General features: G+C 44.2%; 1 protein-coding gene across 3 annotated transcripts in view; it reads right to left on the bottom strand.

Moving 5' to 3' along the window:
• Positions 1-2,430: 2,430 nt before the first annotated feature.
• Positions 2,431-26,853, bottom strand: part of DOCK11 (dedicator of cytokinesis 11) — a 233,020-nt gene continuing 208,597 nt past the window's right edge. For 2 of the 3 annotated variants that reach the window (XM_075573151.1, XM_075573153.1), the window contains 6 exons: positions 9,884-10,030; positions 8,678-8,888; positions 7,661-7,851; positions 5,350-5,450; positions 3,692-3,830; positions 2,432-2,648 (listed from right to left, as the gene is read on the bottom strand). In XM_075573151.1, the coding sequence (XP_075429266.1) occupies positions 2,562-2,648; positions 3,692-3,830; positions 5,350-5,450; positions 7,661-7,851; positions 8,678-8,888; positions 9,884-10,030 (876 nt within the window). In that variant the 3' untranslated portion in view covers positions 2,432-2,561. Of the gene's footprint in view, positions 2,649-3,691; positions 3,831-5,349; positions 5,451-7,660; positions 7,852-8,677; positions 8,889-9,883; positions 10,031-26,853 lie in introns of all 3 variants that reach the window. The other variant, XM_075573152.1, reaches the window with a different exon arrangement.

Genomic DNA, 26,853 nt, shown 5'->3' with positions numbered 1-26,853 from the left:
GTAACCTCGCCCTAATCTCGCCCCAACATACGAATGTAACCTTGCCCTAACCTCGCCCCAACATACGAATGTAACCTCGCCCCAACATACCAATGTAACCTCGCCCCAACATACCAATGTAACCTCGCCCCAACACACCAATGTAAACTCGCCCCAACACACCAATCTAACCTCGCCCCAACATACCAAAGTAACTTCGCCCCAACATACCAATATAACCTCGCCCCAACACACCAATGTAACCTCGCCCCAACACACCATAGTACCTCGCCCCAACACACCAATGTAACCTCGCCCCAACACACCAATGTAACCTCGCCCCAACATACCAATGTAACCTCGCCCCAACACACCAATGTAACCTCGCCCCAACATACCAATGTAACCTCGCCCCAACACACCAATGTAACCTCGCCCCAACATACCAATGTAACCTCACCCCAACATATCAATGTAACCTCGCCCCAACATACCAATGTAACCTCACCCCAACATATCAATGTAACCTCGCCCTAACGTCACCCCAAAATACCAATGTAACCTCGCCCCCAACATACCAATGTAACCTCGCCCTGACATACCAATGTAACCTCGCCCCAACATACCAATGTAACCTCGCTCCAACATACCAATGTAACCTCGCCCCGACATACCAATGTAACCTCGCCCCAACATACCAATGTAACCTCGCCCCGACATGTGAATATAACCTCGCCCTTAGCTCCTTCCACTTGCGCCATAAATCCTCAATATCATTGCAGACTAACGCAAAAACTGATGCACAGAAGACGAATGCACTGTATGGAGTCTCTAGGTTGCAGATACTGTATACTGCAGTGGAATTTGCAACAAGAAAAAGCACTTTGCGCTAATATTTAGGAGATGATCTGTAGACCTCAGTGGCTTTTATGAAAAGTTACCCTGCTTCTAACCCCCCCCCCCCACACACACACACATTCTGCATTATTTTTGCAGCCGGGAGACCTCTGTACTTAACCCCCTGCAAAACTGGGGCCGAAAATCAGCAGATCACATTTTTACAGGTTCCACGTCTCTACTCGTTAGACATGGGGTAGCCAACTCCAATCCTCAAGGGCCACCAACAGATCAGGTTTTGAGGATATCCCTGCTTCAGCACAGGTGGCTTAATCTGTGGCTCAGCAAAAGAGGAGTTGGCTACCCCTGCATTAGACATTACGACAAAGCTTTAGCCCCCCTTGGATCTGCGTTCATCTTTGTTGTTGACCACGATGTCGATGAATAATACAGGATTGAAAAAGCTGCTCAGATATTTTGGCAGTTTGTTACTTACCGGAATTTACAGGAATAAAGTTGGATACATTTGTTTATTTCGTTTATTTTTTTTATTAGACGCTATTCCAGAACATTAAATACTGACCATACAGTTTTCTGCAACACACAAGCAACATGGCTGTCTGATACATGTATACGGGGGAACTCAAACAAAGAAAGTCTAATCGTACACTGTACATCTGTTAAAGTAGCGGCCCCATGAGATTACGTGCACTCTCTCTGCCCTTGTGAATAATTGTTGCAGATTCTGTACTGCAAGACACACGTTATACTTGACTCCTAGACGTAATAGCAACGCAGTACAATGTATTGTTGGCCCTTTGGGCGGTGAAGGGGTTAACCAGTTTAAAAAATGTACACTCCAAACATCCGTACAATCCCTAGATTACATCCCTTTTATTTACACTGCTTTCACTTACAGATGATATATATATATATATATATATATATATATATATATATATATATATATATATATATTCTAATCTATCCAGTATTTCCTATGATGTAACAATGCAGACAGAGCTATAATACAGCTCTGAGAAAATGAATAATGGTTGCTATGTTTAAGCAGAGTACCGTCGTGTTACCTGTATATTACTCCAGCTACACTGTAAATAAATAAAGTTTCGCCAACAGTGTGGGATCTATCCGAAGAAGAAAAAAAAAGAGTAAAAGCATTTGGAAAAATGGATGCATAAGATTGCCCTAAACGCATGGGACCTGCACGTAAAATCATTCAGGCACTTGCTTGTTCTTGCATAAAATATACATTTACAATAGAAGTTAGCACTCTGTTGACGATTAAAAGAACGGACAAGAATACTGATCTCTAATGAACGAATAGCACGGCTCAACCTTCTCTTACATATCTGTCAGGCCTCCAATAACTAAATGGTGCTACGCCTTAGAATACCTTAAGGCTGCCACGTGAATGCCCAAGGGATTAGCACGTAGTCAATCCGTGCCTGCATGTTCCTGAGATACTGTAGATCAGGGGTGCTCAACTCCAGCCCTCAAGACCCCCCCCCCCCCAATAGGTCAGGTTTTTAAGATATCCCAGCTTCAGCACAGGTGGCTCAATCAAAGGGACTGAAGCAGGGACTGATTGAGCCACCTGTGCTGAAGCTGGGATATCCTAAGAACCTGAACTGTTGGGAGAACTTGGGGACGGGAGTTGAGCATCCCTGCTGTGGACCAGAGTTTTCCCCCATCTGCTCTCCTTCCTTGCGATTATTGAAGAAGATTCATTCATTGGCGGTCCCACTGATGGCACAGAAGACATTTAATGAATTCTGCATCCAGGACGAGTGCATGGCGTCTTCTTGAAACATCTGCAACAAAGGAGGTGCACAGGTTACGCACGAATATCCCCCCCAAATCATGGTAAAAATGTTGCAGCGCATCAAAAGGTTAACCCCGTGTTTACCTTCAAAGCTGTCCGAGGGTAGCATTTAAAGAAACAAAAAAATCAAATGATTATTTCATCTATTTAACACCAATTATTTGTTTCTCCTTATTAATCATTTATTTTAACCCCTCCTCCCCCCCCCCGCCACAACCACTCCAACAAAATAATAATGAAGGGGTCTGGTCTTTGTGCATTATTGTCATATGTGTATTGTTGTTGGATGAAAAATAAGGAACAAAGGTGAGAAGAAAAGGTACGCACAAGGACGGTGTTTTTCATGAGACATAGGATAAGTTGTACATAACAGTCCCTAATTTGCCTTAAATTTGAATGCTGTACAGAGGAGATGCGCAATTATATCTCTAGACTCAACGGAATGCAAATGAAGTGACTGACAGCCTGTACTGGTTAGGGGCTCGGTGCCTGGCTGCACCATCTTACAGAGCAGAGACACGTGTCTCCTATTGGTTCTAAGGCGACGCTTATAGTGCCGGCGATGGCGAGGCGACGGTCGCTGGAAAATCAAATAGAGATGACTTCCAGCAATTGCAACCAATCCGTCACGCCGCGCTTACTATAAGCGCACGCGACGGCGGCAATGCATTTGTTTTGCCGCGTCGTCGGCACTATAAACACAGCCTAAGACTAAGGCAGGGTCATGTGCAGCAGAAACCATCTGCAGTAAGAACTAAGGCGGAGGGGGGGGGGGGAGAGGGTAAGAACTAAGGCAGGGGGGGGGGGGGAAACTCCAGGCATCAAGAAGCCGAAGACCGAGCCACTGCTTGAGCCACCTGTGTTGAAGCTGGGATAGCCTTAAAAGCTGACCAGTTGGGGGGCTTGATCTCCCCTAAGCTAAGATCTGCATCGCCCCATGCCAGGGTTGCACCTCTATGCTGACTTCTGTATGTGGCTACAACGAGATTCATATATCAGACTTTTCTGGATTAGCAACCATAGAATACTTGCCTGCTCGTGGATAATGTCGGATAGTTCTTTCACCATTTCTCTGAAGTTTGATTTCAGTCCTTCCTGATACTCTAATTGATCCTCTTTAATAAGTCTCTCATTCAAATCCAGTGCTATGCTGCAAGCTTGTATAAACTGCCTAGTAACAGCATGAAACATAACTGTAAGGTTATTTCAATAGTGTAGTGCAGTTTACGAAAATAGATAAATAATTGCCTAATACAACTATAATCGTCACGGGTACTGCAAACATAATATCATGTGTCCTTAATTTGTTGTATGCTGTAAAGCTACAGGTACTGTGGTTTCCACCCTTTATTTGGTTAAAGAACCCTATGTGAAATTCTGTGCAACCTCAACCCTCTCTAATAGCGAGTCAGAGCTCAGATGCATTGCAAGGAACCCCAACCCTCTTTAATAGCACGTCTGAGATCAGATGCGAACCCAACCACTCTCTAATAGCGCATCTGAGATCAGATGCATTGTAAGGAACCCCAACCCTCTCTAATAGCGCTCCTGAGATCAGATGCATTGTAAGGAACCCCAACCCTCTCTAATAGCGCGTCTGAGATCAGATGCATTGTAAGGAACCCCAACCCTCTCTAATAGCGCGCCTGAGATCAGATGCATTGTAAATTCTTCTGTATTTGGTACAATTTTTAAATGACATAAAAATTGCAGGGAACCTTGGTTGAAAAAACTACTATAACTCTAGGCAGTCATGCTACTAATATACCTACTTTGCGTTTTTTTTTTTTATCATCTTTAATCCCCGTCGGATTAATAATCTGTGGTCGGATTTCTAACATTCCGGCAATGGATTGTGGGATCTGCGGATTGGATTCTTAAATCCATCTGGGTTGTATCCAATGGTGGTTTTGGATTAATCCGTACGGATTGTAATTTGAACAATCCATTGAACGATTTTACACCGCGGAATGGATTTTGCAGGGAATGCCCAGGAAATGACGGGCAACGCATTTTGACAGTTGTGCCCATGCCTAGTAACTATGTAACTCTGACCATTTTGTAGGAAAGTCTCTGAACATGAAGTGCCCCCGATATTCTCCAGCGTCACTTGATGGCTACTGTATGATCTCAACCGCATGCCATAGTCCTTAGCAATCACCTTTAGATACTAGCAGTACATTAAACAATTAGCATGATGGCTCTTGTGATATCCTCTAAACATTGTAAACACATTCTACAGAATAAATTCACCTCCAGAAATGGTGAGTCATATTTACTACTATGCAGTGCTATTCTACAAGACACATTCCAGCACTTGGAGGTATTTTATGGACTAGCACTGCATAGAACAGGAGTGGGCAACTCCAGTCTACAAGGACTACTAACATTTCAGTTTTTTAGGATATCCCTGCTTCAGCACAGGCGGCTCAAGCAGCGGCTCAGTCTGTTGAAGCAAGGATACACTTAAAATCTGACCTTGTGGTGGCCCTTGAGGACTGGAATTGCCCACCCCGGCTTAGAAAATAGGACCCTATATAGCCTATATTTATTAAGCAGTCTTCTCCCCTAAGCCACCTTCTAATGTTGGGAGACCATATGGCCCCTGTGTCGTCACATAATTATATTGCAGATACTGAACAATTAGTCTACTTTGGCCACACATACTGTACCTGTGAGTATTAACTTACTTAAATATTTCTGTAAGCTCTTTTATCTTTTTACTAGGATATTTGCTGGACCGACTGTCATCAAGGAAGGCTCTGGCATACGCCAACGGGCCGGCATTTACCTGCAAGATAATGTGGCATACAGGTGAGTGTCATGGCAGGAGAGGCAGCGCAGTCACAATGATCTACATGGAGCAAAGGAATGTCAGATCTGAGTGGCAATACAGTAGAAAAAAATGGTGGAGCACTGCTGGAAAAAATAAAGGGCTGGAGGCTAATTGCAAAATTAAAAATGCTTTATTTTAGTGCATAAGTAGACAGAGCTACAGAAAAAACAGGTCCTCTAATGCATTTCGCGCTGTCAAAGCGCTTTGTCAAAGAGGGAAATTAATCTGTCAGCCTCCAGATCAGGGGTGGCCAACCCAGTAGATAGCAGGGCACTTGGAAAGACCAATGTGATGATAATTGGGGCATCACCCACTCATCAGCTCTCCTCATCGGTGGGGTCCTCTCACGCCAACCCGCGCCGGAAGTTGAACCCAACTTCCACATCTTCCCCCGGGGCCCCAGTTCCCCTTTGCCGCGGGACCAAAGACCTCCGCCTGCCCCCCCAAGGTTAAATTCTTACGGGGGGATTGATTGAGAGAGGAGGAGGCGGGGGGAGGGGTGGGGGATTGATTGAGAGAGGAGGAGGCGGGGGAGGGGTGGGGGTAGTGAGTGAGAGGAGGAAGGAGGAGAATTGAGTGAGGAGGAGGGTGTTGGATGAAGTGAGAGAGGAGGACCGGGATGGAGTGAGAGGGATAATATATAACACAAAACAGCACACAGCAGTGTTCTCTCACGCTCAGTCCACAGTGCCTCAGACTACCACAGGGGAGAAATAATAATAAAGATATATTTTTATTTAAAAAAAATACACAGTATATATATCACCTCTAGTGCATGCAGGGAATGTAGTGCTACATAAAGCACATAGGAACTCACATAAATACTTGAATGTTGTTACAGGTTAATACTCCACGTCACATGGGCCAATAGGAAGCCACAAGGGATGATGTCACGGCTTCCTATTGGCCTGCTGGACGAGACATTTAAAGACCCCATGTCGATAGCCCTGTCTGGGCTGCTACTGGCACCCCCTTCTGAGGTAAGTATCTCAAGAAGCAGGGGGTCCCAGAGTTGATGTTAATGCGGTTAAGCGCCGGAGACCCCTTGATTCAACCCAATTAAAAAAAAATCCACAGACACACAAACAAAAATAGCACCAGGAGTGCCTCTTTAATTATAATCAGGCGGAATACTTTATTATAGGTTAGGTGCTACGAGTGCTTCTTAAGGTTGTTTACATTCATATATTCAATATAGCGCTGCACAATTAATTACCCCAGCAACATTCTGTTTTGTTCCGTGGTTAAATTCATGTTTTAATCATTTGCTTTACTGCATTACCTGTATTTGTTTAATTTCATATGCACTGAATAAACAAGAAAACTAAAGATAATTTAACACAAAGCTAATTGCTGGAGTTTGCATTGCAGTAATATTTATTGAAGCTTCCAGCCAAGCTAGCTAATCATTTCCTAAAAAAGAAATACACTGTTTGAGCCTTGCTTACAGCAGTATATAAGTAGTAAGAACTTAAAAAACCCCACATATGATGGCAAAAACCAGATAAGACTTTTTTCACTCAGGAGCCAAATGTTGGTTGATTTTATGGGCCCCCCAACTTAGAGGTATAGAGAAAGCCCTTAATTACATGTGCGTGCTTGTAATGTGCATGTAATTAGGGTCTCTTTAGCTCTACCTTTTGAGGTTTCTTTTTAGTTTATTCATTATTTCCCTTAGTGCGCCTACCTAATATAAATAGAGGTTGAGTGGGCATCACCAGGTCTTTTTTAGTGTCGATTTTATGGAGAAGAGAGAATGTTTTCCACCAGAGTTCATCAATTCCTCCTAATTATCTTGCATCAAAAAGTCTAAGCATATTAAGAACAAAGTCAGCCAAACCAAGGTAGGAACAGTGCGCCCCTTGAGTCACCAAAGTGCGTTCCGCTGCTTCGCACCCAAATCAGTCAAATGCAATGGTGGATATCGCCCTTTGATGACTCCAAGGCAGTGAGAGAACTTCCATACTCAACAAATCTAGGTCCTTTTGTCATTTACAAAATGGAAGTTGATTTAGTAGTGAATTTAGGAATAACCCAGTGAGCATTAATGATGCAACTTGAGGAAAAATGGGAGTGTACAAAACACCCTTTCTGAAATATGTATGACCGGTTATTATGCTCGATAGCCCGACCTCCTAAAACATACAGAGGTTGAGTGAGTTTACCTGCACAGACACACAGCCCTGTAGCTTCAGCTGTAACTGGATCATGTCCACATCCACAGAAGAACATATCTTTTGCAGCTCTGCTGTTTTGTCTTTTATCTCGTCAATGCCCACATCCACAGGCTTCAGATCAATCTGGTGCTCGTAGATAACCGGTATTCTCTTCTTGACGTAAGGAAAAGTGTTGGATGCTAGAAATGAAAAAAAAAACAAATCAAAAACATTAAATCTTTGGGGGGGACAGGGGGACAGCAAATAAAGGGTTCTCAGTAGATATGTTACACAATTTAATGGAGTTGACTAGAGATGTGCAAACGTGCTGAGATTTGCTTTGCTGCTGTTTCGCTCAAACACTTCAAAAAGGCTTAGAATCCACAAAGATGTTACCTCTGACTTTCTTGACCAAAAGTTCAGAAAATTTCGCCATAGCTTGTGTAAATTCTACGGAAACTGACAAATTTCCCCAGTGGATATATATTCACAGGACCACCAACTACTTTCCCCGTGCCCAGTAGGGTCTCCACCCCGGCCCCGGGTTGTTGAGCAGGGGGATAGGAGGGCTGATAAGTTGTTTAGGTGGGGGGGGGGGAAGAGGGGTCCAGGCCTAACTGGGCCCTAACTCCTCACTGGAATGGGGGGGGGGGGTAGCTCTCCCCTGTCAGCAACCCTGCGCGTCTCCCCTCTCTCGCACTACTCCACCCCCCCCCCCCCCGCCCTTTCACTCACCCCCGTCTCTCTCACTCTGCCCCGTCTTATAAAAAAACATATTTCAAGCTATGGTATTGAGCTTGTTGTTTACTGGGCAAACATTAAAAAAACTCTGCAAGTATTTACTTGCTACATTTAATTTTTTACAAATTTTGCATGGTTCCCAAACTTGCCCGAACATTTCTGCACATCTCTAGACCAACACAAACGTTTCTTGTGCCAACATAGTAACTCTTCTTTCTGAATGTCTTGATGCACAAGTAAAATTGAATAAATATTTGTACTGAATGCATGTACAGTCCTTCTTACTTGTTAAAATGGTTCTTTTCTTGCATTGCTCCTCCACACATCCGTGCTTTTTCCCTGAGAGAGTATATGGCGTTTCAAAAACAAATCTGCTAATATTGTGGTTTTTCTCAAAATCTGTTTTTCTTTCCGAAAGCTCTGGCTCCTCCAAGTACGGCTTCACATACGTGATCTGGATGTGGGCAAACTTTATGTCAAGGTCTTTGACATTCACCTGCCAAATATCAGAGAATGATCAGTTTTACAAAGTAGTCAAAGCCCCACTCATATATTCAGTCCTTGTTATACCAAGAGGGGAGCTGTGTGAGACATCCAGATGTGCTGGGGAGTGGCTTTAACCTGTAGCAGACTCTGTAAATTGTAGGATTTCAAAAGCAAGCCATATTGTTAGCTAGGTGCAAAACAGATGTTATTCTGATGGGTAATTTCACTTTGCACATTATGTAGATGTAGCCATGTCTCCATCTGCCCCCCCCTGTAACGCACCACATACACCGTAGCCGCTATATCTCCCAGGGGGTGGGGGAAAGTGCGTTACATAAATATACAGTATATATCTTTATTTATATAGCGCAATCCAAGTACATAGCGCTTCAAAGCAGTAATACACGTGACATAATAATATGGGAATAAGCACTTCAAACATGACAATAACAATAACAATAGGAAAGGGGGTCCCTGCTCCGAAGAGCTTACAATCGAAGTGGTAATTAGGGAGAACCTGAGACAGTTGGAGGGTGTTATGGTCAGTGCATCTGCAAGGGGCCAAGGTCAGTGCATCTGCAAGGGGTCAAGGTCAGTGCATCTGAGATGCTCTGTAAACTTTTTGTTACTTTAGGCTAATGCCCTGATGTCCCCTGTATGAAAAGTTAAAGGAGTAATCGTAGACGGCAATTAAAAAAAAAAAACGTTTTTTACATTTTTTTAATATTGATGCAAAAGAATTTAAGCAGGGGGTCTCCGAAGATGAACACTAGACTGGTTGTCGACTTTCCCCAAGGCAAGCTTACGAAGTTGCAGACATTATTAGCCCTTTGGGACTTGGTGAAACATTTGTCCGGGAATTTAATTTTATGGGGAAACATGCTAAAAATGGCACTAATGCATTTTGTACAGTTTCTGGAATCTCTAGTGCCCACGTGTTCAGGTCACGTGCCATGTTCTGCCTAAGCGTAAATACGTCAAACATTGAATGTTTCCATGTCGTACCTTGTTAGAATCTTGGATTATTCTCACAGTGTCTGTGCCAAATTTTTCCCCGTAGAGATTTTGAAGCCTTAACGATATCTCAGAAAGTCCTGTTAGTTTTGGCTCCTTGTAGATGTATTCTTTGCCATCTTCGTCTTCAAAGAAAGCCTGTTGAAAGGAAGACCGTATTAAAACAAATCAGTCAAAAGCAAGACAAAAAATGCGCTTGTGCGTACAGATTTTCTTAACATGTCAATATAATCAACAAGATAAGTAGCAGCTTTTTTGTATATGTGCGTATTTTAGATTACAAAGAAGTTCCAAATGCAGCTTTAATTCAGAATAATAAAATATACCGGCGTTTTTAGGAGAAGTGTGCACTCAACCCGGTGTTTTGGTTGTAAAATGTTTCCGTGTTTTGTCAAAACGTCTTGGTTTAGTACGAGGAAAATGTAAATTTGCCGAACCAAAAAAAATAATCAGATCATGTAAATTGGAGCAGTTTTTGCTTCTTAAGTATTTGTAATTTACAATCTATTTAACAATAAAAATAATGAACAATAATATTCACCAACATAATTATATACCGATAGACTAGAGACAGGTTAGGCGATTCTATCTCATTATCTGTGACTGGTTTTGAACCCATTCATTCTTTTTCCTGTCTCTTCAGGAGAATCTCTCCATACTTCTTTGAGTTGTCTGACCCGTCTGCATTATCTTCACATTTAGGGTTCAAGTTTCACATCCATACGTGAGCGCGGGCAGAATACAGTGGTTGAAACCTTTCGTCTTGAGGCACCATGGAAAGTTCCCTTGAAATATTGTCTTGTTTCTTCCAAATGCCCCCATCAAATCTTCATTCTCCTGTTGTTTTCATTCAAAAAGTTCACATCCATTGTTACTTGACGATTTTCAACTTCTTCTAGTTCTATTCCCTTTATTCCATCTTTGCAAACTGGACACATTTGTTGAATGTGGTTTTGCGGAGATTCATATGGTGGCACACTTACTTGTTTTGGCGAGTTCTCCGATTTGTTGCTGGAGCTCTACTGGCAAAAATAACAATGTAATCGGCAAATCAAGTATTCGCCATTCATTTTGATTCCACTTTCTTCCTAATCCAATGTCTTGCACAATTCTTCAAGGGTTGTTGTAAAAAGCTTTGGCGACATGGTGTCCTCTCTGCCGCACTCCCTTGCTGATCCTTATCTTGCTTGTATCTTCACGTAATCTAATGTTTGATGTGGAATTCTTGTAAATGTTCTTTAGAATATTAACTAGCTGAGCGACCCGGCGTTGCCCGGGAGTTAAATTTCCCGCTCCCTCCTCTCCCCCTATTTCTGTGCTCCCCCTCTTTCTCCGTTCCCCCCCCCCAGAGGAAGGGAGGGACAGTGGACAGGAGGGGGTGGGGGGAGGAAGGGACAGTGAACAGGAAGGGGTGGGGGGAGGGAGGGACAGTGGACAGGAGGGGGAGGGAGGGACAGTGGACAAAAGGGGGGGAGAGGGTGGAGGGGGAGGGAGGGACAGTGGACAGGAGGGGGGGGGGGACAGTGGACAGGAGGGGGGAGGGACAGTGGACAGGAGGGGGGAGGGACAGTGGACAGGAGGGGGAGGGACAGTGGACAGGAGGGGGAGGGACAGTGGACAGGAGGGGGAGGGACAGTGGACAGGAGTGGGGGGGGGGGACAGTGGACAGGAGTGGGGGGGGACAGTGGACAGGAGGGAAGGACAGTGGACAGGAGGGGGGACAGTGGACAGGAGGGGGGGGGGACAGTGGATAGGAGGGGAGGACAGTGGACAGGAGTGGGGGACAGTGGACAGGAGGGGGGGGACAGTGGACAGGAGGGGGGGGGGCAGGACAGGACAGGGGAGTGGACAGGACAGGAGGGGGGGCAGTGGACAGGACAGGAGGGGGGGCAGTGGACAGGACAGGAGGGGGGGCAGTGGACAAGAGAGGGGGGGGGACAGTGGACAGGAGGGGGGGGGGAACAGTGGACAGGACAGAAGGGGCAGTGGACAGGACAGGAGGGGGGGGCAGTGGATAGGAGGGGGGGACAGTGGACAGGGGGCAGTGGACAGGAGGGGGGGGACAGTGGACAGGAGGGGGGGACAGTGGACAGGAGAGGGGGACGACTGTGGAACGGCTGGCGATCGGAAGAGGCTGGTCTGCCCCTCCTCCCATGGGTATCTCCCGGGGAGCGCCGTGGGCAAGGTGACCGGAGGAAAGGGCATGTCCCGCGCAGCCGCCACTGCCCTGCTCTTCCCTGTTGAAGGGGGAAGGCGCGCCAAGGGGGAAGGTAAGCTGCGGGTGAGTGGGGGGTTGAGCCGACGGCAGCTACAGCATTGTTTTGGCTTGTGGGAAGGCTGGAGGGTCCCCGTTTACCCCCACCGGGGGGTGGGAAGTGGAGGGGGGGTGGAAGTCAAATGGGAGGGTGGTGTGGTTTTAAAATGGGGTGGTGGTATAAAAGGTTGTGTGTTTCCATTTTTGGTGGCTGCTAAGAGTAAAAGGCAGGTCAGGTCAACGTCAGAGAAGGCTTTATTTATTATAGGGTAAGAGGGGTGCACAGTTGAAATCGTGCGGTAAGGGTGATGGAGGGTGTAGCGCCATTTTAATATTGTGGCGTCCAACACGGTGGAGTAGTGCGGAGCGGCCGGTAAGTTGTACCGTCCATGAAGGGAGTCCGCCGAGGGGGAAGGTAAGCGGAGGGGGGGTGAGCCGGTGGCAGCTACCGCATTGGTGTCGCTTGTGTGAAGGCTGGAGGCGCGCGTGGGGGAAGGCTGGAGGCTCCCCGTGTTCCCCCCTGCCGGCCGCCCCAGGGAACAGTCAGCCGCACTACCCCCTGTGCCCAAGCAGGGTTAAGGGTGCCACGAGGGGGGAAGGTGCGCCGAGGGGGAAGGTAGCGGGGAGGTAAGCTGTGGGTGAGGGGGGGTGATGGTGGGGGGGAGCCAGCAGGGAGGTGAGCTGTGGGTGAGGGGGGATGATGGCGGGGGGGAGCCAGCGGGGAGGTGAGCTGTGGGTGAGAGGGGGTGATGGTGAGGGGGGTGATGGGGGGGGGAGCCAGCGATGAGGTGAGCTGTGGGTGAGGGGGTGATGGTGAGGGGGGGTGATGGTGGGGGGTTGCCAGTGGGGAGATGAGCTGTGGGTGAGGGGGGTGATGGGGGGGGAGCCAGCGGGGAGGTGAGCTGTGGGTGAGGGGGTTGGAAAGTGGGTTACACTTACCAAGGTCAGTGTGTGACTCCGCAGAGGGGTGACAGTCTCAGGAGGTATGGTGAGAGTCTTTGGCAGTATGTGTGTGTCTGTGTGTGTCACAGTGGAGTAGGTGTGTCTGTGATGTCAGCGTACCTGTTGGCCAATGACAGTCGTGGGGGAGGCGGGCCATGGGCGGGCGGACCGAGGGACCAATGAGATTCACATCTACTAACAATCTCACACTTTTCAGTTATATAGATATAGATGTACGCTTCAACACTCAATCAAAAGCTTTTTCGTAATCTGTAAATTCTAAAATGAGTGGCAGATCGTATTCATTACTTTGAGAATTCACTTCTTGTACAACTTGGTGGTCCATTGTATTGTATCCACTGCGAAATCTCACTTATTGTCTAGGCCGGGCGAAGTCGATTAGTGAGTAACTTCGTAAAAATATTGTAAGTGATTGGACGTAGGAAGACAAATGGAGGAAAAACGAAGCACCGAATCCAGCTGTGAGTACAGCAATAACACCAATAGGGATACGTACCAAAAAATAAGCTGTTTAATTGGATCAGAACAAATTAACAAACACACCTACGCGTTTCGGACCTCTACAGTCCTTTATCAAGGTGAATACAACAATAACCCATGGAGTGCAATTTATACTCACCACATAAGCGTGTAGGCCAGTAGCGGAGCACTTCCGCGTACGTCACGTGTGTCGGGTGGGTGACCCCTAACCTGTGACGCACAGTCGCGTAGTCACGCTGCATAGTCAGTAACCTGGGGTCGCGTCATGCGCAAAAGGGGTGGGAGAAACACTGCTCGCGCGTAAACAAAACGCACCCGTAGCTAGTGCCTCCCACTCGATAAGGAAAAGCGCGTGACGTCACTCCGTTGACTGACATGTGACCAAAAAGGTCAACATGCTAAGCGCAACTAGGCAACCAGGCCTAATGCGTAACGTGGTGTACATACTACAAAACAAATACATCTTTATTAACATGAACAATAAAAAATAAAAACACTCGTAATGAGGAAAAACATAAAGCTAATAAAACCAGTTAAAAAATAATTTTAAAAACAATTTGAAGGTAACCTAAGATATCAGATTATCAAGATCCTCATAGTTAGTTGCATTATGTTGTAAGGGTATAGTGAAAGCATATTAATATAACAAGTAAGTATAATCATACATAAATTGATAGCTTCACTGCCCAAAGAGATAATGAAAAAAGACCTTTGTCTACTTATAATGTAACTAATTTTTATGTCTCCATAATAGATATTCCTTATGTACATGCCTAAGTCTGACAATATTACTTACTCTATATGTTAGCATCTTCAGTCACATGTAAAGAGAGCCTGAAAAATAGGAATTGCGCAAAACTAAGTATCAAACAGAAGGGTCCCAATATCCCAATCTGAATTTAACCCATATGGGGTACGTGTTTGTAGGGTAAATATCCAATAAAGTTCCCTTCTGTTTAAGATACTCAGTCTATTACCACCTCGGATTGGATTTGGTATGTGTTCAATGCCCTGAACACACAAATTATTTGAATCGCCCATATTGCAATGACTAAAATGTTGAGATACGGGATGACTCAAATCTTTTTTAATTATTAGTCTTAAATGTTCTAATATGCGGACTTTGAAGTGTCTTACAGTCCTACCAATATACTGTTTTCCGCAACCGCAACTTAACAAGTATACCACGAAACTGGTATCACAGTTAATGAATGAATTCACATAGTATTTTTTACCCGTTTTGAAGGAAAAGAAATCTTTTTTGATTTCCATGTATTTGCAAATTTTGCATTTTGAACATGCAAAATTCCCCTTTGGTAATTTCTTAATTAATGGTTTGTCTGAAGTGAACAAACTGCCCGATACATAGTTAGCAATAGTTTTTGCTCTGCTGAACACTATCTTGGGTCCCTCGTTGTATATAGTTTTTAACAAAGGATCTGCTGCTAACACTCCCCAATGTTTGTGGATGGATTCTCTAATATTTTTAGATTGGTTATTATGTTGAGTAACAAAATATGGAGAGTGTATTGATTTTTTGTCTTTGTTGTTTTGTACTTTATTGAGCAAAGCAGATCTATCCAAATATCTCACTTCTCTGAAAGTCTTATTGAGATCATCTCTCAGATAACCTCTGGATTCAAAACGTTCCATCAACTCTTTAGATTGTTTTACAAAGTCTTCATCATTTGTACAGATTCTTCTTAACCTGATAAGCTGGCTTTTTGGTATTCCTTTAAGTAGGGATTTGGGGTGGCAGCTGTCAGCTCGCAAAAATGTGTTGCGTGAATTTTCTTTGCGATACACCGTAGTGACAATTTCTTTGTGCATATTAACAGAAAGAAATAAATCTAAAAAGTGAATATGGTGAACATTGTGATTAGAAGTGAATTTTAAATTAAATTCATTATTGTTTAAATAATCTGTGAATAAAAGAAGAGAGTGTGTGTCCCCGTGCCAAATAAAGATAAGGTCGTCAATATAACGCCTATAAAACGTGATAAAGTGTCTATAGGGATTCCTATCTCCAAACACGTGGATCGACTCCCACCAACCTAGAAACAAGTTCGCATAGGATGGGGCAAAGCTGGTGCCCATAGCGGTACCACGTGTTTGGAGATAAAAGTCCCCATCAAACATAAAATAATTATGTGTTAACAGAAATTGAATAGCATTAAGAATAAAAGTGCTCTGTGCAGGTGAAAGCTCTGATTGTTGTAAATAAAACCTGACAGCTGCCAGCCCGTGCTCATGTACTATGACTGTGTACAATGATGTGATATCAAGACTTAGCCATATAAAATTTGTTTCCCATGTGATAGAATCAAGTTGAATCATGAGGTCACTGCTGTCTTTAATGTATGATGGCAATGTTTGTACAATTGACTGCAGAAAGTGGTCAACATATTTGGAAACACCATCTCCCAAAGATCCAATACTAGCGACTATCGGCCTCCCAGGTGGGGAGACCAAAGTCTTATGGATCTTTGGGAGATGGTGAAAAATAGGAATGATCGGGTAAGGACAAAATAGATATTCCAACTCTTTGTCATCAAGTGCACCCAGAATTGATCCCTCATCCAAAAGGGTTCTCAATTCTTTAATAAATGTTGTTGTGGGGTCTCCTCTAAGCAAAATGTAGGAGGACCTATCATTTAATTGTCGAAGTGCCTCAGTTTTGTAGTCTGATTTATTCAGCACAACGATAGCGCCCCCTTTATCGGCCCCCTTGATGACAAGAGAGTTATTAGCTTTTAATGCATTAATGGCGAATCTTTCGCCATGAGTGAGGTTGTCTGCTCTGTATTGTAATGGTTTAATGGAGAATTCAGAAATCCTTACCCGATCATTCCTATTTTTCACCATCTCCCAAAGATCCATAAGACTTTGGTCTCCCCACCTGGGAGGCCGATAGTCGCTAGTATTGGATCTTTGGGAGATGGTGTTTCCAAATATGTTGACCACTTTCTGCAGTCAATTGTACAAACATTGCCATCATACATTAAAGACAGCAGTGACCTCATGATTCAACTTGATTCTATCACATGGGAAACAAATTTTATATGGCTAAGTCTTGATATCACATCATTGTACACAGTCATAGTACATGAGCACGGGCTGGCAGCTGTCAGGTTTTATTTACAACAATCAGAGCTTTCACCTGCACAGAGCACTTTTATTCTTAATGCTATTCAATTTCTGTTAACACATAATTATTTTATGTTTGATGGGGACTTTTATCTCCAAACACGTGGTACCGCCATGGGCACCAGCTTTGCCCCATCCTATGCGAACTTGTTTCTAGGTTGGTGGGAGTCGATCCACGTGTTTGGAGATAGGAATCCCTATAGACACTTTATCACGTTTTATAGGCGTTATATTGACGACCTTATCTTTATTTGGCACGGGGACACACACTCTCTTCTTTTATTCACAGATTATTTAAACAATAATGAATTTAATTTAAAATTCACTTCTAATCACAATGTTCACCATATTCACTTTTTAGATTTATTTCTTTCTGTTAATATGCACAAACAAATTGTCACTACGGTGTATCGCAAAGAAAATTCACGCAACACATTTTTGCGAGCTGACAGCTGCCACCCCAAATCCCTACTTAAAGGAATACCAAAAAGCCAGCTTATCAGGTTAAGAAGAATCTGTACAAATGATGAAGACTTTGTAAAACAATCTAAAGAGTTGATGGAACGTTTTGAATCCAGAGGTTATCTGAGAGATGATCTCAATAAGACTTTCAGAGAAGTGAGATATTTGGATAGATCTGCTTTGCTCAATAAAGTACAAAACAACAAAGACAAAAAATCAATACACTCTCCATATTTTGTTACTCAACATAATAACCAATCTAAAAATATTAGAGAATCCATCCACAAACATTGGGGAGTGTTAGCAGCAGATCCTTTGTTAAAAACTATATACAACGAGGGACCCAAGATAGTGTTCAGCAGAGCAAAAACTATTGCTAACTATGTATCGGGCAGTTTGTTCACTTCAGACAAACCATTAATTAAGAAATTACCAAAGGGGAATTTTGCATGTTCAAAATGCAAAATTTGCAAATACATGGAAATCAAAAAAGATTTCTTTTCCTTCAAAACGGGTAAAAAATACTATGTGAATTCATTCATTAACTGTGATACCAGTTTCGTGGTATACTTGTTAAGTTGCGGTTGCGGAAAACAGTATATTGGTAGGACTGTAAGACACTTCAAAGTCCGCATATTAGAACATTTAAGACTAATAATTAAAAAAGATTTGAGTCATCCCGTATCTCAACATTTTAGTCATTGCAATATGGGCGATTCAAATAATTTGTGTGTTCAGGGCATTGAACACATACCAAATCCAATCCGAGGTGGTAATAGACTGAGTATCTTAAACAGAAGGGAACTTTATTGGATATTTACCCTACAAACACGTACCCCATATGGGTTAAATTCAGATTGGGATATTGGGACCCTTCTGTTTGATACTTAGTTTTGCGCAATTCCTATTTTTCAGGCTCTCTTTACATGTGACTGAAGATGCTAACATATAGAGTAAGTAATATTGTCAGACTTAGGCATGTACATAAGGAATATCTATTATGGAGACATAAAAATTAGTTACATTATAAGTAGACAAAGGTCTTTTTTCATTATCTCTTTGGGCAGTGAAGCTATCAATTTATGTATGATTATACTTACTTGTTATATTAATATGCTTTCACTATACCCTTACAACATAATGCAACTAACTATGAGGATCTTGATAATCTGATATCTTAGGTTACCTTCAAATTGTTTTTAAAATTATTTTTTAACTGGTTTTATTAGCTTTATGTTTTTCCTCATTACGAGTGTTTTTATTTTTTATTGTTCATGTTAATAAAGATGTATTTGTTTTGTAGTATGTACACCACGTTACGCATTAGGCCTGGTTGCCTAGTTGCGCTTAGCATGTTGACCTTTTTGGTCACATGTCAGTCAACGGAGTGACGTCACGCGCTTTTCCTTATCGAGTGGGAGGCACTAGCTACGGGTGCGTTTTGTTTACGCGCGAGCAGTGTTTCTCCCACCCCTTTTGCGCATGACGCGACCCCAGGTTACTGACTATGCAGCGTGACTACGCGACTGTGCGTCACAGGTTAGGGGTCACCCACCCGACACACGTGACGTACGCGGAAGTGCTCCGCTACTGGCCTACACGCTTATGTGGTGAGTATAAATTGCACTCCATGGGTTATTGTTGTATTCACCTTGATAAAGGACTGTAGAGGTCCGAAACGCGTAGGTGTGTTTGTTAATTTGTTCTGATCCAATTAAACAGCTTATTTTTTGGTACGTATCCCTATTGGTGTTATTGCTGTACTCACAGCTGGATTCGGTGCTTCGTTTTTCCTCCATTTGTCTTTCTTCAAGAATACCCTTCACGGATGCACACTCAACCCTGGGACATTGGAATTGATTGGACTTGCTGCCTATAGTGGATGAAGATTCCCAAGTGAGTTCGTTCCTCTTTTGCCCATATCATTGTGTCATTTATAGGATGTTTCATCTACCGGTCACCTGCTGGTGTTACTGATATTTTCCTTACTACCTGGCTTGTGGGATTATCATTACCGGGCTGCATCCTAGAGACACTTCATATATTCATTCAAGGGTTGTTTTCCATTTCAAATACCCATTTTTGGCTTCATGTATTGTCTTGAGAGCACCACACACATCCCTTTTTTATAGTGATTGGACGTAGACTGATTGGTCGGTACTTCTTCAGGTTTCCTTTGTCTCCTTTCTTGTGAATGAGGATATCTATGGCATTGCTCCATTGTTCTGAAATGTTACTGTTCTTCAAGCAGCGTGTATAGAGTTTTGCGAGGATTATCTTTACTTCTTCCCCCCGCTTCTTTCAAGATTTCAGTTGTAATTCCATCCTCCCTGGGAGCCCCGATCCTTCATGGATTTTATTGCTTTTTCCACTTCTTCTGGAAGACGCACGATCAGATTTCCCATTACGCCCGATAGGCCCGGGCCTAAGGCGGCAAAATTTCGGGGCAGCAAAAATATCCGCCTCCATTAGCATTTGCCGCACTCTCGGGCCATTCGGATCTAATGGGAAAGCACTTACTTACTTGTGCCGGCCGCCTCCGGTCTGCTTCAAAATCGAGCATCAAATGACATCTCGTTGCCATGGCAACCGTGACGTCATGACGCCGCATTACCATGGCGATGCCGCGTTCGACACCGTTCGCCTGCGTCATTTGACACTGGATTGGGAAGGAGAAGCATGGCAGCAGACACAGGCAAGTGCCCAAGGGCGGTGGATTTGGAAAGCCACCGCTGCGCATGGTACATCATTGGTGGCTTCTTCTCACTCGTCCTCTGCCGGATTATGGTGTTATACAGTAGTGTTATTGGTGTGCTCGTACAATTTAATGTAGAAGTCCTCAAGTCTCTTTATGATAAATGCACAGTCTATTATTGCTGATCCATCTTCTTCGAGTGCATTGATTTGCTTCTTCCCAATCATAAGCCGCTACTTTGTCCTCTTTTGATAGTCTTCTTCACCATATCACAGTTACATTTTCTTACATCTTTCAGTTATATGTTTGTTGATTGTCTTGCACAGCTCTGCATATTCAATTCTTATTTTGGCATCTTGAGATTGCTTCATCTCTTGTCATCTCCTCGTAATTGCTTTGTCTAATCAGATATTTTCCTATCCTGTTTATTGTTAGCAACTCCTCCAGTTTCTTCTGTGCTTTCAACAACAATCTTCATAATTTCTTCAAAATTGTTTGATAAAGTGTTCCCATGCATTTTGAGCAGGCTAAAGAGATCTTTCAGTACTAGTTGAAATTCTCTGAGGTTATTGATGATTGCATCTTCGCCTTGAGATGTAATATGCAGCTAACCAAATCGGCCATCACTCCTTGTGTCAAAATTATTCTGGAGTGTGCAGTCTTCAATCACGTGTTTCTTGTTAGCTAGGATATAGTCCATTTTATTCTTGATTCCATTGGGTCTAGTCCATGCCCATGGTCTATTTGGACTCTTCTTGAAGAATGATTTAAAGATGGGGAAGTTTTCACATTCTGCAAATTGTACCAATCTGTCTTCATATTCATTCATATTGCTCTAACCATATTTACCAATTGACGCTTCGTCTTTCTGACGGGCACCAATCTTTGCACAGAACAATCTTAGCAAGATCATAATCCAGACCCACAGTATTATATATTTATACACTTAGGGAGAAGGAGTGGCTCAGTGAATAAAGACACAGACAGTGTGAGTAAACAATGACACTGAGTTTCAATCATGGGACCATGCTGTAATTCCCAGTGTCAGCTCCTTGTGACTTTGGGCATATCATGTCTCCCTGTGCCTCAGGTGCCAAAAACAGACTGTAAACTCATCTGGGAGGGTCATGCCTGTAAAAAAAAACCTCCTATGTTTTGCGTACCATTGAGAGAAAAGTGCTATATGAAATAAAGTTATTATTAATTATGCCAATTGGAGTGCTACTGGGAAAGTGATCTCAAAATATATAACAGTAAACAAAGAAGATCCAATATGACACATGATTCCGTTTCTATACATTTTTACTTTTCATAAGTAGGGGTCATTTAGTTCAATTTTTGGTTCAAAACATGTCAAGCCTGCAACTACTTCAAGGCACTACAGGTCCATAATTACTACTCCACATGTCAGTGGTGAGGTGTTCCGTACCTCCCTCCGACTGTGCAACGGGCTCCATCGATGCAACAACATTGCTGTCCCAGTTCGGGAAGTGCCTTGTTAGGATCTGGTTGGGATGGTCTAACGTGGCTCCGCACATTGCATAATCTGCCTCAATCCCTGAGATTCAACAAGTTTGAATGGCAAAAAGTCCATAGCAAGCATTTAAACTAAATTGCCATTCAGCAGTTGAGCTGTGTCATGGGTGTGATGGAATTTGTTCACCTTCTCAAATGCTTCCCGAACTGTGGGCTGCTGCTGGTGCATTGGGATGCATATATGGCTGCTTGTACAACTACAGGCAGTAGCACATCCATGTGGTCTGGTTTGCAAACTGCTGCTGCACAGGCTAGCATGATCACTCAAAGCATCATTATCATCACTGCTATTGGGCATCATCCCTATCACACAAAGATCATCTAAATCCCCACCATCAGCAAATTCATCACCATGACACCATTATTATTGTGTGGGTGGTGTGTTTGTCTGCAGTTCTGTGACGAATTGTCTCCATCTCCACCTTTGCCCTGTGTTGTCTGACTGCAATCCCCCGTTTGTCTTACTTTGACTATCCAAGGCTCTCTGCCACTTTGTATGGTGGCGGTGGGAAAGAACGCTGATGGGGGGTTACAGCCGGGACTCCTGCCTGCAACCCTAAGGCCACGATTATAGTGGCAGCGTGTATCCGTGATGGAGTGCCTGACGTCACGCGCGCTTGCCGCTCCCATGAAACCTGCATTGAGGTACTAGGCGACAGGGAGACGTGGCAGAGCTGTGGCCGTGATGTCACGTGAGGGGTTCGCCCTCATTGGCTAACCCGCACACGTGACCCCAGGGGCCCGCACATGTCTAGCTATGCCACTGGTCTCAAACCAGGATTGTGAACCAGTTGTTGGTCAGGGCACACACATTGTTCGTAGCCTCACTGCCCTGTATTAACCACTAAAGAAACAATTACTCACCAGCTTCAGGGGGAGACTGTCAAAGTCACATGTGTACACGTACACACACACGTTGTCGACGCACGCGTGCACACACAAACGCACATACATGTATATACACGCACGTTTCCGTGCACAAAGACACACACACCAGTTTTGGGCCACTGGTTAGGCGTTGAGCGGTCGGATGGGAGCGGCGGGGGAGGAGGGAGCACGATGGTGGTTGCGAAAGCAAATGAGGAATAGTGAGAGGAGTGGGGAGGATGGGGGAGTAATAGAGAATGCTGAGGGGAGTGAGAGAGATGGTGGCGGGATGAGAGGGGAGGGGGGTGAAATCAGTTTGCAGATTCGGGTTCCGAATCAGTGGGGCGGATTTTCAGTTTTAGAAAAAAAAATCTGAATCTGCCTTTTTGAGACTGATCCATAGAAATCCGCAACCGTTTTGGATTTCTGCGACAATTTTGCCCATCTCTAACAACCAGTACAGTACCTCGGTAAGAGTTCTGGGGGCTGCTTTACGTACAATAGGGAAGCATGTCAAACAGCACCAGCTTCATTTTTCCTAATGCCTAGATTAGTATTTATTGTCCCAACTTGTCCATTCAAAGTAAAAATGAACGCAGCACAAGTTACAGCTGAAAAATGTGGGAGAACAGCATTCCTTCCTTATCGTTCTAGCAAGGGAATAACTAAAACTCACGCAAAAGTTTATCTTCTTGTGTGATTGACAAGGCGTCGAGTTAAATAGCAAATAAAATCACCAATGCAGAGGTGATGGGGAGCAGCGAGTCAATCGCAAAAATCAGGGACACTTGGGGATGGGGGATCAAAGGCTGTGGGTATATGTATATCTTCACCTGGGTTTCTTTCATTTTCAGAGATTAATAACATGCATTCCTCTAGAAAGCACAGCTCCTGCTGGTCCATATCACTGGAAGTTGTGTCCCTTAGTGCCAGTCTTTGTTTTCTAATTAAGTATTTATGCAACGACAGTTTATGTGCAAATAAAGTAGTGCCTTTTATCAACTGAAAACAGTTGTATTTAGCTGTAGGAGACAAAGACAGACCCTTAGCAAGAACTCTCATATGTGTAGTGTCTAATGCAAAGTTAGAGAGTTTGATGACTTGAGGTTTGGTGGTGGTAGGGTCCAGGGTTATGTCGTTCAGAATCCTGTGTGTTACCCATTCTGGGATTGTAAGCCCATTTCCCTTGATCCCGTAGGTCTCTCTGACTTCCCTCCTTGTTTTCCTTTTCCTTATGGTGTACTTGTACCCTTTTGGGTCTAAAAAAAGGAACCTGTGACAAAGTGGATGGGTAGGGATGTCTGTAATTGGTAGAGGCCAAGTGTTCACTTTCACCTTCCGATCTCTCCCACTCTGTAGAGGAGTCCTTATTGTGGGGGATAATGTGTGTTTTTTGGATGTTAAACCTGAAGATTTTGCCTTCACTGAAATCCTTGGAGCTTCTGTCATAACCCCAGTCCGGCTTGAAGAACACCTAATGATATCAAAGACTACTTTCAGAAATTAGACCAAATTTATATTAAAAAAAAACATTCAAGGACTTGGTGCATGCTTACATGCTCTGGTGCTCGAATGAAACGACTCATTGTCATGAGAGAGGGGATTTGGCCCGGATTAAAGGGGTTACGCCCCATTTGGCCACCCCCTACTCTCACCTGGGAAGCAAGGGGTTAACTGGACTGAGGTCCAGTAATGTGTTTTTTACCTTGCTTCAGTATCCAACTGTTTATTCCCCTGTATAAAATGTAATGTCTCACACTGGTGTTTGCACTCACACATACACTAGGGTTGATGCGGGAGGGAAGGGGTTAATGTTAATTTAGTGATTATAGCCCTTTGTTCCCTTTTCCCGCCTTTTCAGGCTCCATTTTGCAGCCTTCCATAGGTCGCCATTGAGACTCCATGCGTTCTAATGGCAGAAGTAGCGGTTTTGGACCTGTTTTCCAGCGACGACCAGCAGGTGGCGTCCGAGAGGAGGAGCGGCGGTTTCCCATTGTAAGTCAATGGGCTCATTGCCTTCAATGTAGATTCCTCAACGCCTCGAGGAACAGGTTGGCAGTCATCCAAACCGCAGACCACAAAAGCGGATACAATGTCTTTGAAAAGAGTTTAATCACTTCGGTCAAGTTCAAAGACAATTGGTGTGGGAATCTTAGGTTCTAGGGCCCTGGGAATAAAGTTCTTTTTGCCCCTAGCTCCTAGGAACCCCCACACACGATCCACACCGGGTCCAGGAATGAGACCCCCGTAAGGGGTCGAGCGGAGAAGGAGGGTCGCGCCATTGACTTCAATGGCGGAGCGGAGGTCCCATTGGATCTAATGGCGACGTGCACCATGCATTGTCTATGGCGGCGCCGGCCATTGATTCCAATGGGGAAAAGTCGCGTGGCGTAAAAACGGCTAAGTGTGAAATGATGAAAAATGTAAGTCCATATCTCCGGTTCTGGAATGACCAGAGGGATGGGATTTGGGTGGCATGTAGCCAAGGTTCCGGCTTTAATGCATGACCCTTCCAAGCCCTCTCCGACCAACCAGACGGAGCGTGGGCGAATGTAAAGTTTGTTGGTTTTTCCTATAGACTTCAATGGCGGCGGTTTCTCCATTGAAAGTCTATGGCGGGAAACCCCATTGACGGCAATGGCGGAGCCCGCCATTCAACGCTATGGTGGCGGACCCCGTTGATTTCAATGGGGAAAGAGTGAAAAGCAGAGATTCATTTTTAAAGGGACGAATCCTGTAGTTTAAAAATGTTTTAACGTGCATTTCTGTATCTCCGGTTCTGGAGGTCGCAGAGAGTTGAAATTTGGCCAAAATGTAGAGTCACTGTAGGCATTCAAAACTGGCAGATTTCAACCCACTGAGCCCACCAGAACAGAACTTATTAATATGTGAAGATATTAAAGTGTATATGGTATTTTAGATCTGCTCTGAAAATGCAGACTCCATCTGCTATGCTAATAGGGCAGGAAGGGCATCCGGATGATTTAGCATAAGCCCTGTGATCAAAAGTTAACTGCCCTGATTGTTTACACTAGGGCCAGCAACAAAGGAATTGAGTGTTTTGCAAGTGGCCCAGTTCACACCTGCAGGGGAAGAAAAATCTACTTCAAATAGATTTTGCTAGCCAGCTCGGCACGTAGGTTTTAAGAGATGGGTTTGAGATGGTATAAAAATGGGGCTCAGCCTATACTCTATGTCTTTCGTGTCTTCTGTGATATTCAAGATTGCTGTATGAACTGCCAGTCTAGATTTGACTGTTTCATCATTCCATCTTAAGTGTCTATATTTTGTTTGTTATTTGTATAATCTCATGTGTTTACCTTTTTCAAGGAATAAATTATATTTTATCATATCTCAGCCGTGTTCAGTTCAACCCAGGTATTTTTGGTGTATTATTATAGCCTGTCATAAAGTTACCGTCACACTCATTGACTATGAGAATACAAAATTAACAAACATCAATCTATAAAGAGATACTCTCCGGAAGGAAGTTCCTAAATGGAACTCATTACACTTGCGACTAAACTCAAGTCAAACATTGAAAGATTTATCACTGAAATCAAAAGCACGGAAACAAAAGAAATTCTGCACTAACTCCAAGGATTTCAGTGAAGGCAAAATCTTCAGGTTTGACATCCAAAAAACACGCATTTTTTCTCAAATCTCACAGAGAGAACCCAGTCTGCGTTCCCTCTCCAGGCTAATCTCACAGAGAGAACCCAGTCTGTGTTCTCTCTCCAGGCTAATCCCACAGAGAGAACCCAGTCTGTGTTCTCTCTCCAGGTTAATCCCACAGAGAGAACCCAGTCTGTGTTCTCCCTCCAGGCTAATCTCACAGAGAGAACCCATTCTGTGTTCTCTCTCCAGGCTAATCTCACAGAGAGAGAATCCAGCCTGCGTTCCCTATCCAGGCTAATCTCACAGAGAGAACCCAGTCTGCGTTCCCTCTCCAGGCTAATCTCACAGAGAGAACCCAGTCTGCATTCCCTCTCCAGGCTAATCTCACAGAGAGAACCCAGTCTGCGTTCCTTCTCCAGGGTAATCTCACAGAGAGAACCCAGCCTGCGTTCCCTCTCCAGGCTAATCTCACAGAGAGAACCCAGTCTGCGTTCCCTCTCCAGGCTAATCTCACAGAGATAGCATCCAGCCTGCTAAGGAGAAGGAGCGGCTCAGTGAGTGAAGACACTGAGTGTGAAGCAGGGGAACCTGGTTCAATTCCCGCTGTCAGCTCCTTGTGACCTTGGGTCACTTTATCTCCCTGTGCCTCAGGCACCAAAAACATAGATTGTAAACTCCACGGGGCAGGGACAGTGCCTGCAAAATGTCTCTGTAAAGCGCTGTGTAAAACTAGCAGCGCTATACAAGAACATGCTATTAATATTATCTAGCCTCTCCAGGCTAATCTCATCATGCCTCCTGATCAGCTCCCCCAATCATCATCAGCTCTCCCCCCCTCATCATTATCTCTCTCCTCATCATCATCACCCTCATGAGCTCTCCCCCTCATCATCACCCTCATGAGCTCTCCCCCTCATCATCATGAGCTCTCTCCCTCCT

This window comes from Ascaphus truei, chromosome 16, assembly GCF_040206685.1.
Source record: "Ascaphus truei isolate aAscTru1 chromosome 16, aAscTru1.hap1, whole genome shotgun sequence".
NCBI lineage: Eukaryota > Metazoa > Chordata > Amphibia > Anura > Ascaphidae > Ascaphus > Ascaphus truei.
This window is presented reverse-complemented; position numbering and strand designations above follow the sequence as displayed.